The 13,177-nt window shown below is 45.0% G+C and overlaps 1 protein-coding gene across 1 annotated transcript in view; it reads right to left on the bottom strand.

The window, feature by feature from the left end:
- Window positions 1–13,177, bottom strand: part of myo15aa (myosin XVAa) — a 46,241-nt gene that overhangs the window by 9,613 nt on the left and 23,451 nt on the right. Inside the window, 25 exon segments of the mRNA XM_056400422.1 lie at window positions 207–318; window positions 881–1,022; window positions 1,131–1,249; window positions 1,406–1,521; window positions 1,628–1,703; window positions 1,891–1,931; window positions 1,934–1,949; window positions 2,198–2,313; window positions 2,440–2,560; window positions 2,671–2,764; window positions 2,934–3,084; window positions 3,682–3,742; window positions 3,855–3,992; window positions 5,111–5,175; window positions 6,959–7,094; window positions 8,740–8,834; window positions 8,908–9,056; window positions 9,861–10,052; window positions 10,384–10,456; window positions 10,714–10,904; window positions 11,081–11,316; window positions 11,422–11,517; window positions 12,084–12,214; window positions 12,905–12,986; window positions 13,060–13,113. Coding sequence (XP_056256397.1) covers window positions 207–318; window positions 881–1,022; window positions 1,131–1,249; window positions 1,406–1,521; window positions 1,628–1,703; window positions 1,891–1,931; window positions 1,934–1,949; window positions 2,198–2,313; window positions 2,440–2,560; window positions 2,671–2,764; window positions 2,934–3,084; window positions 3,682–3,742; window positions 3,855–3,992; window positions 5,111–5,175; window positions 6,959–7,094; window positions 8,740–8,834; window positions 8,908–9,056; window positions 9,861–10,052; window positions 10,384–10,456; window positions 10,714–10,904; window positions 11,081–11,316; window positions 11,422–11,517; window positions 12,084–12,214; window positions 12,905–12,986; window positions 13,060–13,113 — 2,803 coding nt within the window.

Genomic DNA, 13,177 nt, shown 5'->3' with positions numbered 1-13,177 from the left:
TGAACACACACACACGTGCACATGGACGGACACACACACACACACACACACACACACACACACACACACACACACACACACACACACACACACACAGAGACATACTGTTCATGACATGAGGCAGAAAGCAAATATACAGAGACACTACTGCACAGGTTACTGTGTGTGTGTGTGTGTGTGTGTGTGTGTGTGTGTGTGTGTCTCACCGGCCTCCAGCCCGTCCATGTGCTGCAGTCTGATGATGTCTCCTTTGTGGAAGCTGAGCAGAGTCCTGTCCTCTGTGATGTAGTTCCTCACCGCCACCACATACTCTGAGTCCTGACACACACACACACACACACACACACACACACACCACACACACACACACACACACACACACACACACACACAGGACGTTGTTGATGCTGACAGGAAGTCCTAAAATACCCTCACACTCCTCTGTGTCTGCGAGATTCACAGCTTGTTTTGTTTTACACCAAATACAATAAAAAATCATTGAAACTATTTAAATGAAAAATAAAGAATCAACAACAAGAACATTTTATTTTCTTCATGAACGATCAGAAGAACAAGTCAAAGGAGCCTGAAACAGAAAGTCTGGAGTTTAAAAGATGGAAGAGTTTACCATAAGGTGCCATTAAGTTGCATTATGGGAAATGTAGGATCCACTGTTCATTCTTCTTCTGCTAACGTTTGTATGATATTTTATTCTTATTATATTTTTAACGTTTGACCTTTTTTTGTTGTTTTAGTTACTTTGAAGATAAAGTTACGCTCAAAAATCATCCTCAAACAAACCAACAGAAACCACACACACACACACACACACACACACACACACACACACACACACACACACACACACACACACACACACCTTCTTGAGCTCTGTGAGGAAGTGGTCGATCATGTGTTTGACCTGCGGCGCCTTGGCGGAGAACAGGATCAGCTTCTCGTTGGTCAGGTTGAACTCCAGCATGTTCTTAGACGGAATCGACACGAACAGGATGTCCGAGTAGCTGCACAGGAAGTGACACGCCAAAGCCAGGAAGTGGATGTAAAGTCACAAAGAAGGCTTCCTGCATCTTATCAATACGGTTGTCCCGGTAACGAGGCGGGAGACTCACCTGTAAGGCCTCAGCACTCTGAAGTAGTCTGACGCAGTCGAGCTGCTGCGCACCATCTTCAGCAGCTTGATGCCTTTATGAGACACAGACAACACCTGCACACCTGTCCCCACACTGCCCTGGATCACACACACACACACACACACACCACACACACACACACACACACACACACACACACACACACACACACACACACACAATCAGAAGTTGGCTAAACGTTTAATTTAACTCACAAATGCAAAGAGAGAGAGAGAGAAGAGACAACGACTCACAGAGGCTGGAAAGAGGCGGGAGAAGTAGATCTCCCAGGAGTCTCGGGCCATGGCGACCACTTTCTTCTTCACGTTCTCATCGTGCGTTCCTGAAACCTGATCCACCTTGTTCTCAGCTGTCGGAGAAACAAAGTGAGAGTTTAGATGATCAGACGTGTGAGGCGGCGCCCGGACGAGCTGAACGACATGAACGTAAAGAAGTGCGCCGACGCCTTTCCACACCGAAGAGAGCTTTCATCTTCTGGCGCTCCTCCTGACTGATGCGGATGCAAGCCTCAGAGGAAGTGTCGTGTACGACCTGCAGAGCACAAACTCACAAACATCAATATAGTGACAGTGTCAATAAATAATTCACATAATCACAATAAAACTGGACGTGAAGTCGTGATGAAAGACTTAAAATTATAAATGAAAAAGAACAAACATACTATGAAATAAATGGAGCAATAAATGAATGTAAATGAATATTGAATAAATAAATGGACCTGTCTGAAGATCAGGTCCAGAATAAGAGGATTGTTGAAGTTTCTCTGGGATAGAAAACCTGCAGCAACAGATCAATGACACAGATATTGATTAACATTTAAACACAGAGATGTTGTTAAATGACTGGTGTATAAATATATATATATATTTATACAGTATATATACACAAAACAATAAAAATAAAAAATTTAAAAACATATTTTTTATATTCTTTGACTTCCTATTAAGAGAAGTGAAGTGTGTGTGTGTGTGTGTGTGTGTGTGTGTGTGTGTGTGTGTGTGTGTGTGTGTGCTCATGAAATGCACCTCTTTCCTCATGTAGAGCTTCCAGGGGACGTTGGAGTAAGTGAAATGTTCATCGCTGGTTCTGCTGTGGAGTTGAGTCTGAATGATCTCGTCCTCTACTGGCAACTCTCTGGAGACTGGACACACACACACACACACACACACACACACACACACACACACACACACACACACACACACACACGTCAATAATATATCATTCTGCTGCCTCGGGGATCTTTAAAGTATGTGTAAAAGTTCACCTGGCGGAGGGGCGGGGCCTATGTTGGAGCTAGTTGGCCCTGCAGGACGAGGTTTGGTCGTCTTGGTAACCTTAGCACCTCCCTCCTCTTTACGTAGAGAAGACTGAGGCTTCCTCTGAGTCTGAGGCGTTACAGAGGGTCACATATTATATGGTGTGTGTGTGTGTGTGTGTGTGTGTGTGTGTGTGTGTGTGTGTGTGTGTGTGGGGTACTGTGGGGGGGGGGGGTTACCGGTTGTGGTGGGTTTGCCATCTGGTCTTTCAGGATCTCCATGGCTTCATCATGAGGGTCGGACTTCTTTGTGAAAACCTTTCCATCACCTCGTCTACACACACATGGAAGTGACAGATAAAACAGCTGAGCAAGACCACGTTGGTGTGTGCACGTGTGTGTGTGTGTGTGTGTGTGTGTTGTGTGTGTGTGTGTGTGTGTGTGTGTGTGTGTGTGTTGTGTGTGTGTGTGTGTGTGTGTGTGTGTGTGTGTGTGTGTGTTACTTCTGTGTGGCCGGTCCAGTAGAGGTAGTTGTGGCGGCAGGCTGGTGCTGTTTGATGATGTCTTTGATGTCGTGGCTGGGCTCCATGCGCTCGGTGTTATTCACCCTGGATCGGACCGGGTCGTCGGGAGGGGGGGGGCCGCGTGTCGGACCTGGAATATAACTGTCTATCAGACCAGGAGCAGCTGTGTAACAACAGCAACAAATTCATTAACTGAGTTTGAAAAACAAAAATGTTGCAGCTCAAAAAATGTAAATTGTAACTGAAAACAGGAATTAGACAGCAACAACAACAACAGCAACAACAACAACAGCAGCAGCAACAACAACAACAACAACAACAGCAACAACAACAACAACAACAACAACAACAACAACAACAACAACAGGGAGAGGACAGCGCTCAGTACTAGTGACTCATTTAAACTAAAACAAACAGTGAAGTGATATTTGATGTCGTTTATCAGACAGTGAAAGAAGAGGAGGGAGGGAGAGAGAGCGGCTGCCGGTCGGACTCAAACCGACGACGCTGTGGTTCAAAGCTGCCGTCTTATATTTCAACAACGGCCCTTTAAAGTGATATTTGTGAACTTCCTGTACTCAGATCATTACATCACTGTTTCTCTTTCCTTTTTGAGTATTTGAGTCACTTTTTGATTCAGCAAAAAAAACAAAACAAAAGAAAACATAACCATGGCAACCACACCACACAGCTAAACCTCCAGTATTCACTTTCATGTTAAACATACTCATTTTCCGCTCGGCGGCGGGAGGGCGGGGCTTGTACGGCGACTGCTCGCTCTCTTTGGTCTGCGGAGAAACAGGAAGTGATATTTTCTGATTAGTCTGAAGCCATCTGATCTGGGAAAGTCCTGTCTGTGTGTGTGTGTGTGTGTGTGTGTGTGTGTGTGTGTTTACTCACTGGACTGGGTGTGTGTGAGCGTTGCTGCACATGTGTGTGATGCTGTGGAGGCGGTGACTGGGGGGCCGGGGCCACGGGGGGGAAGGAGGACAACATCTGCTGCTGGATCGCAATGGCCTGCATGGTCATCTGCTGGGCCTGTGACACACACACACACACACACACACACACGATATAAACTTTTTACTTTGCATGAATGTTCCTAAAAGCAACAAACAGCTGTGATTCAGTATCAGTTAACGTCTAATGTTCATTTCAAATGTCAGTTTTTATTTTAACTGAATTTGTTAAGTGTTAAAAGAATAGTTGGATATTTTTGGAAATACACTAGAAGAGTAGATTGATACAGTAAAAAAATCCAGTAAAAATCCAGCATCTCTAAAACTCTCTCTCTGACATTTGATCATTTTGACTTTTGTGTGAATTAAACAAATAAGATGTAACGTGCTGATAAGTTATTTCTATAAACTGCGCTAACAGGCTGCTAGCTGTAGCTTCTTGACCCGCACTGTACAAAGAGATAATTTGTCCCAAATGCTGAAAAATTGAAGCCCAGTATTTTTTAATTCTTGTGGAAACAAACCTCTACTGATGTGGACGAATTGTTTTAGTGCTTGAAATTCATAAAAATAGAGAAACATGTGAGTAAAATAGTAGAGAAATGTTTAATAAATACCTAAAATGAAAAGTGTTATCTTTCACTCTACTTTAAAGGCGCTTTATGTAAGTTGTTGCTATTGCCACATAGCTAACGTTAGCATCAACAGCTGCTTATTTATCAGTCTATCCAAGAGCTTCAGCCATCATTGCGTTTACAATACAACAGGTTATAATACGTCCTCTGAGCTGCTACTTCTTCAGGTCAGACTGGACGCCACAGTGACTCGGTATCGGAAAGTGATGAGACAGTTTGCCCGGGCTAGATGGTTAACATGCTAACAACAAGAGGGTTGTAAATGATTTAAGTTTGATACTGAACTTGCAGCATTTCTTCTAGATTGTTGAGTAAACAGCTGTTAATGCTAACGTTAGCAATGTAGCTAAAACGTACATATAGCACCTGCTTAGAGATCTTATAACTGCTGCTATTAGTCACGTTTGATCTTGTAAGAATATGAAACAGAAAGTGGAGCGTCAACAGATTCTAACAACATTTAAATCATATTTCTACGCTTTATTATCGCAAAGATATTAATGGAAACATCCGTCGACCTCAGAGGGTTAAAGTCGGCGTTGAGGAAGGATATGTGACAAACCAGAATGATAGCTTGCTGGTTGATGATGGCCTGCTGCTGTTGAGTCAGTACTGCCTGCTCCGATCCTGCAGAAACATAAATACATAAACGACGACTCCGTGTGGGAAAGATGCAAAGTCAGACACACAATCCACTGCAAAGACCCGGTGAAGTCGTCCACTTCACACAAAGCACAGCATATTAAAACATCTGATATTTATTTGTTATCTAATTTATTTTGAGGTTTCCACGCCCACACGCTTCAGGCCAAACATGCTGGAAAACCTAACGCACACCCGCGTATTGTACCTAGCACACCTGTCATCCCTGGCAGGCCTGAGACTACAGGTGAGGCCGGGAGCGAGGGCACCCCTGGCAGACCGGGGGCGGCGGCGATACGGGACGCTACATCATCTCTGTCCGCAGCAGGGGCGGGAGCGGGTGAGGGGGTGGGTGCTACAGGTGTGGCAGGAGTGGTGGTGGGAGAGGTCTGCTGGTGGTAGGGGTGCTGGGGGCGGTTGTATTGGTGGTATTGTTGTTGTTGTTGTTGTTGTTGTTGCTGGTGTTGCTGCTGGTGTTGTTCGTGGTGATGGTGGTGGGAGGGGATTGGCATGGCAGGGATGGGCGGCATCATTCCTCCTGCTACCGGCAGCACCGGCACAGCTTGAGCGCGGCGAGCAGGGAACAGGGGGAGAGTTAGGAACTGTGTCGCCTCCAGGGACTTAAAGCTCATCCTGGACAAGAGCTGCCGATCAGCACAGAGAACCGTTTTCCCTTCATACTGATATTAATCAATAATATATTAATCAGAAATCATTGCCGACACTGACTTTCAAAAGAAATGTTGTGAAATGAAATGATGTTTCACCGTGATCTCGAGGAATAAAAACGTGAGTTTGTAAATCAAAAAAAATAAACAAAATGATATTAAAGGAGTTTTTTAATAAAGAAGAAAAAGTTGTGTTTACATCAGTTCGTCGTGTGTTTCCTCGAGAGTGAACAAAGTGTTGAGTTCATTTCTCCCCATATAAAAGATTATTTAAAACATATTTTAAATCATGTGAAACTGGGTGACGGGTGGATTTGAAGAAATGGTGTTACAGATATATCGCGTTTGCAAGGCCAAAACCGTGTTTTGTGAGGTCACTACACCCCTGACCTTTGACCTTTGACCCCCAAAGGCTAATCAGTTCATCCTTGAATAAAAAAAAAAGAAGAGTGACAGGTAGTATTATGAATATTATAAATATTGTAAATATTTAAAAATGTTTGGAAGTAATCAGTAATTGTGAAATGTAAAGTTTCCATAGAAACCTTCTGTACGAGAGACACAGACAAACACAACACCCCTTAGAAACAACCATACCAGTAACCATGGAGACAGAAGCGTATGTGTGTGAATGAGACGGACAGACGCCTATAGACGCTCTGCTGTGGTTACAGTCAACGGCTGTCTATGCATTATCCATGAGGCCAGGCTCATTACAGCCTCTAAACGACAGATTACACCTGAAGCTGTTACACCTGAGCCCCGAGAATTATTACAATAATAAAAACATGGCTAACGATCTGCATCACATTATTACGGCTGTGTTTTTAACCTGGTTCCTTTGACCTGGTGTCGACAACTGAAGCTTTAAAACACGGTAATCTCACACGTCTGACACCAGTTCTCAGAGTCAGTGGAGACAGAGGAGAGTTAGGGGGATGGATGGATGGATGGATGGACAAAAGAAAAATGGGGTAAAAAATAAAAGGAAGATGAAATTAGAAGAGGGGGAAAGTGGAAACAGTGGAGCAACTAGATGATTTCAATCCGAATCCAAAGAAAAACAAACGGCAGATGTGACAAACAGAAACAGGTTTTACCTCCTGGGTGTATTCCTGGTGGGTAAGGCCGGCTGGGGGCTGCATGACTCTCCCCCTCTCCTCTTCCTCCCCCTGTGATGCCTATACCTCCTCCTCCCTTCATCCGCGCTGACAGACTTCCAGTCTTTTCCACGTCCTGGAAGCAGGTAACAGAGACTCAGCAGAGGGAGAGGAAGTGCAGTTTTACAGACATGAAGAGTTTGACAAACAGTTTGTGTGTTAGAGAGAGAGAGAGAGAGAGAGAGAGAGAGAGAGAGAGAGAGAGGCCGAGGGAACAGGAGAGAGGGAGTATATTTAATTGGTTGAATCAGACCCTCGCTGCGTGAGTCAGCAAAGCTGGAGGAACTGAATACGCTCCAGGAAGTACCGTACACACTGGAAGAGACGCTCCAACATGCACACACACACACACACACACATACACACACACACACACACACACACACACACACACACACACACACACATGCACAAAAGAGCCTGAAAAAATGTCTGCAACATAACAACATCCACTTTCTCCAAATACTTATTTTACTTTACTGCACGATTTTCATTTCAAGCAGCAGCAACTTCTTTACCTGAGTCACAGATACTTCTGATCAAATGTGACTCCAGTACCAGTGAAAGTTGTTTTACTTCAGTTACTTGATTGTAAAAATACTGAAGTATTCAAAAGCTCTTTCTCTGTCCATCAGCTCGTCGCTGTTTTGTTCCACGTTTCCAGAATCTAAAGCCTCAGAAGCGACTGACTGAAGCTCTGACTGACTGTAGAATAAACAGCTTGTAGAACAGGAAACAAAGCTGATAGAAACGGCCACAAAAACACAATTTAACCAACAAAACGATGCCGACTACAAACTGTTCATCTGGACATAAACAAACATGTAACACCTGGACACGCTCTCTAAAGTGGGACGGCACATTTCTGCAGGTAGAGATGAACTTTGTTCGTGTTAAACACAGAAAACATTTCAAACTAAAGGAATCTTTATTTCATTTAAACATGTTAAACATGAAGTTGAAGAATCTTCTTCCTCATCTTTATCTAGTGGCCATCGTTAGGACACTGACAGGTTCAAACATGGCCGACAGTGGAGGAGCTGACTGTCAGTGGGTTTTCTCACACTTTCAAAATAAAAGACGATTCATTCCTCTGACTAAAAGTAAGAGTTTGTCACAGAAATGTAGAAGTTAAAAGTACAATATTTGTGTTTTAAGTCTTTTAAGTGTAGAGGAGTAAAAGTCTCCTAAAATAATACTCAAGTAAAGTACAGGTACTCTATAAATATACTTAAGTACAGTACTGAAGTAAATGTATTTAGTTACTGTCCACCTGATGATACCACCCACACTGTTTGATTGACAGCTAAAACTGACACCCGAAGCTGGAAAAACACTTTATAAGTGTCTCAAGGAAACTATAAAAGCAGCAGGAATGGATAAACATCATGTTATTGACGGTGAAGCTGCTGAGGGGACGGAGCTGAGCTGCCGGCTGTTACAGTCATATACGGTAGGTCGCTCAGTAACCTGATCCGCCCTCCTGTCTGCTCCATTCACACACAAACAGAGGCGGTGGATCACATGCTCCATCCGTCCATCAACACCCCACTAGCGGGGGGGGGGGGCATGATGTGACAGTTTTCTTTTTTAGACTAACAATAGTTTCCTTTATTATTCATCTATTTTTTCTTCTTCAATTAATCAGTTGATTATATTATATTATATTAAGTTGATGTTTTCAAATTGCTTTGTCCAAAACTAAAGACATGAGCGCTCACCATGCTGCTGTCTGACAACACGGGGTCAAACAGACTGTCCAGGTAGCGATCCATTCCTCTCTGAGTCTGACCGTCACTGAACGCATCGGACTCTACTGGACACAGACACAGAGACTCTCAACACAGAGTTCACACCTGCAGTCAGAAACCATCTTTATCTGAGTGTACCATGACTGTAGTAACCGTCAGAGTCAGGAAGACTGTAGGCCGGTCTGCCGCCGCCGCCGCCGCCGCCGCCGCCGCCGCCGCCGCCGCCGCTCAGAGGGAACGACGGGACCAGCTCCTCATCAGAGTCAAAGCCGCTGCCAACCAAAGCTCTGAGAGGAGGAGAGAGGAGAGGAGAGAGGAGAGAGGAGAGAGGAGAGGAGAGAGGAGAGAGGAGAGAGGAGAGAGGAGAGAGGAGAGAGGAGAGAGGAGAGAGGAGAGGAGAGAGGAGAGGAGAGAGGAGAGAGGAGAGGAGAGAGGAGAGGAGAGGAGAGAGGAGAGAGGAGAGAGGAGAGAGGAGAGAGGAGAGAGGAGAGAGGAGAGGAGAGAGGAGGAGAGAGGAGGAGAGAGGAGAGAGGAGAGAGGAGAGAGGAGAGAGGAGAGAGGAGAGAGGAGAGAGGAGAGGAGAGAGGAGGAGAGGAGAGAGGAGAGAGGAGAGAGGAGAGGAGAGAGGAGAGAGGAGAGAGGAGAGGAGAGAGGAGAGAGGAGAGGAGAGAGGAGAGAGGAGAGGAGGAGAGAGGAGAGAGGAGAGGAGAGAGGAGAGAGGAGAGGAGAGAGGAGAGAGGAGAGAGGAGAGGAGAGGAGAGAGGAGAGAGGAGAGGAGAGAGGAGAGGAGAGAGGAGAGAGGAGAGGAGGAGAGAGGAGAGGAGAGAGGAGAGAGGAGAGAGGAGAGAGGAGAGAGGAGAGAGGAGAGAGGAGAGAGGAGAGGAGAGAGGAGAGGAGGAGAGAGGAGAGGAGAGAGGAGAGGAGAGGAGAGAGGAGAGGAGAGAGGGGGGGATTATAATTTCTTTTTACATGCATGTTATGTGTGTGTGTGTGTGTGTGTGTGCGTGCGTGCGTGCGTGCGTGCGTGCGTGTGTGTGTGTGCGTGTGTGTGTGTGCGCGTGCGCGCATGTGTGTGTGTGCGTGTTACTGACAGACTGGCGTTGGCTCGGACTCGCCCCGGGTCGTCGGTGCTGATGATGAAGAAGCTCTTCTGCTTTGGGAAGTCGGTGGGAAGCTCCAGGTCTGAGATCAGATCCATCACGTAGTCGTGACCCGCTAACTCCGCCCACTGGCCGCGCTCCTTCATCAGAACCGAACTCCCCCTCCACCAGTCAGACACTCCCCTGCAACACCACACCGATCAGACACCTGCCTGCGCCAGTTCACGCTGCGTTCAAAGCCGTTTGTACTTTACAGTGTCATGTGTTTGGAAGTAAAAGTAAAAGTACATGTAAAATGTCATGTTTTTATTTTGATGGTCTTTGCTCTGGATCTGAAACAATGTTTGATGTTGAGCAGCTCAGGTGAAACTGTTCTGAGGTGAATGTAGTTTAATAACTGGCTTTTGTATTTACAGTTTCTTAGAAAAGCACTGAAGGTTTCAAGAAATGTGTTTTAGCAGCTGTGAACAACAGTTTATGAACATGAGAGAGAATGAGTGAATAATATCAGCACCTGTGGCGCAGGATGTCTCCTGCTAGATCCTCTCCGCTGGTCCAGGAATGGACTGGACACAGGAAGGACCCTCCTGCAGAGAGACAGGAAACCAAACATCTGCAGCTGTTTTTACTTCCCTTGTGGTTTTGAAATCTCAACAGACTGTTCAACAAGAAATGTCAAAATTCAAAGACAGAGAGCCCCGAAGATCCTGATCCACCTGATCCTGACTGGCAATGAATAATCAAAGATCAGGGGCTGTAATTGAAAACAAAATGGCCGCCGCTCTAACTGACTGATTTTCAGTAGGACAGACGTTAAAACAACAAGAGGCAAGATGCAACTCACCGTCAAAACAGTGCACGTGCAGCACCATGTTAGCTCTCTTCCTGTTGGCCGTCCACTCCAGCAGCGACAGCGGATAGGTCCTTGCGGTCTCGGGGGTGGAGCCTGAGCCTAATTGTGACTTCTGATTGGCTTGGATGAGTCTGTGTTGCAGCAGCGCCTGGCAACCAGCAGGGGCGTGGTCTGATACAAACCTGGTCACGAAAGGTCAAAAGGAGGTTACACGTCTTAATGGAGGAAAAACTATTATTTATTTTACATTAAAGATACTTATCCTTCATATTCATTTATTTTCAGATTTCTTTTTCATAATTGAGGTTCTGGAAATATTTATATTTATTACAATTAACAATTAACATAATTTTGTTACTTCATCAGATATTTGTCCATCCTGGGCGACGGGGTGAAGCTGCAGACGCACGCCAGCAGCAGCAGCCAGCCTCTCTCAGCGTTGTCGGGGTTTACGTTCCTCCACACCTGGTTGACAACCTGAGAGATGATCTCATCCCGTAACCCTGGAGACGTCAGGCCCCTTTGGATGATGTAATTCCCGAACATGTTTTCCTGCGCCCCGTTCAGATGAGGGTCGCCCATGAATCGTAACACCTGAAGAAAACGCACATTTAACTCCATGTGTGATATTCAAGCGGCAAACTGCAGGGCTGAAGCGTGAAGCTGCAGTTCCTCTAACGACCACTAGAGTCAGTTTACCATGATGAAGAGCTCCACAGCCTCCGCTCTCAGATCCTCCTCCACACGGGTCAGAGGCGAGTCCAGAGGAACCGTCAACATCCCAAACTTTGGTTCCTACAGAAGCAAAAAAAGACAGTGTTGTTAGGAAGCACGTTAAAATCTAGACATCGTTTCCTGTCAGCTTCCGTATTGAGTTTTAAATTCTTTTACTTGTTTTTAAAGTTACTTATTTTATTGTTATTATGTTGTAAATTGTATTTTATTCTATTTATTTTATTATTTTTTGCTAATGTTATTAAAGCTTTTTAAATCTATTTTATTGTATCTCATTCTCAGCTTTCTTATTTGATTTGTCCTTTTCTTTTTAGTTCATCAGTCTGTGAAGCTCTTTGAACTGAAGTAACCTGTATGAAAAGTTCTGTACAAATCAAGTTTGATTGATTGATTGATTTAAAAAAATCTTCTTTTCAAGATGCAAAAAAAATCCAAGTAGCTAATTGACAGTAAAATATCAGGAGCTCGTTGTTGTTTTATGTAATTTAATGTAATGTTGCATTAAATGGTAAAAGCACTTCTGTGACTCCCGACAGTTTTACAAAGGAAACATCTGAGGAAGTCACAGCACGACAGTTTAAAGCTCACTGAGTGAAATATTCTCACGACACTGATGCACATCTCACCCTGAAGTAGATCTGTACGTAGCGGTAGAACGGGTAGTTGTTGATGTCCAGAGGCAGAGTGAGCTGAGCCTCTTCCTGGATGTGAGGAGCCTGAAGCAGAGCCAGACAGTCCGAGTGCAGCTCCCTCCTGACTGGAGACAGAGGTGAACGACAGGTCGGTCACTGACCCGCTCATCTTCCTTTCATTTCTGTTAAACACTGTGATGTTATTCTGATTCAGATTCAGTGGATTTATCATCATGTGTACACACTTTACTGCATGTTTTATTTTGTTGCCGTTGGCGCTGACTGGACATTATTAGATATTAGAACATAAATCTGTTCCAAAGCCTTAGAAATAAAAGTAAAGCTGTTTTAGCTGAACTTGAAGAGATAGTTCGGGGTGTTTTGATTCGGGGTTGTGTGAGGTCGACGCAGCCGCAGGTCAGCTGAGTGAATCAGAAAGCGGCGTAATACAGTGAGTTTGTGCGTAGGAATACGGTAGTTAAGCGGTTGAAATAAAATGTAGTGCCACAGGAAAGTTCTGTTTTCACAGGAAAATAAACCTCTTTGTTTTTAAAAGTGTCTAAAACAGGTGGGTTCTGGTGGCTCCGCCCACAGCAGCACGCCACTCTGCTGGTGTGACGGTGCTCCTGGTCTGATCTCCTACCTGGGAGCGAGCTGATCAGAATCTACTGCAGGTAATGAACCGACTGTATATGACTGACCTCACACAACCCCACGACAAAACACCTGAACTGTCCCTTTAAGCGCTCTGAGTATATCCACCATGGGGAAGACAGACAGACAGACAGACAGACAGACAGACAGACAGCTCTCACTTCCTGCTGTCTGCAGTAAAGCGCCCAGCTCTGCAGGGATCACCAGGTGTGTGACGTTCACCACCTCCCTCTTGGTCAGCTCCTGGAAAGAGTTTCTGTTTTCAATGAATCTGCAAAATGAACCATGAATTTAGAGAGACTCTCAAACGTCTTACCCTCTCTCTCTTCCTCCTCTCCTCGTCCTCCTTCCTCTGGGCTTCGAACTTCATCTGCACACGGATCACAAAGGTCAGTGCGGAATATATTCCAAACTATTTACAGTGTGTGAACACG

This window comes from Seriola aureovittata, chromosome 17 (assembly GCF_021018895.1).
Source record: "Seriola aureovittata isolate HTS-2021-v1 ecotype China chromosome 17, ASM2101889v1, whole genome shotgun sequence".
Taxonomy (NCBI): Eukaryota; Metazoa; Chordata; class Actinopteri; order Carangiformes; family Carangidae; genus Seriola; species Seriola aureovittata.
Note: the sequence above shows the minus strand (reverse complement) of the source record. Positions and strands in the feature narration are given on the sequence as shown.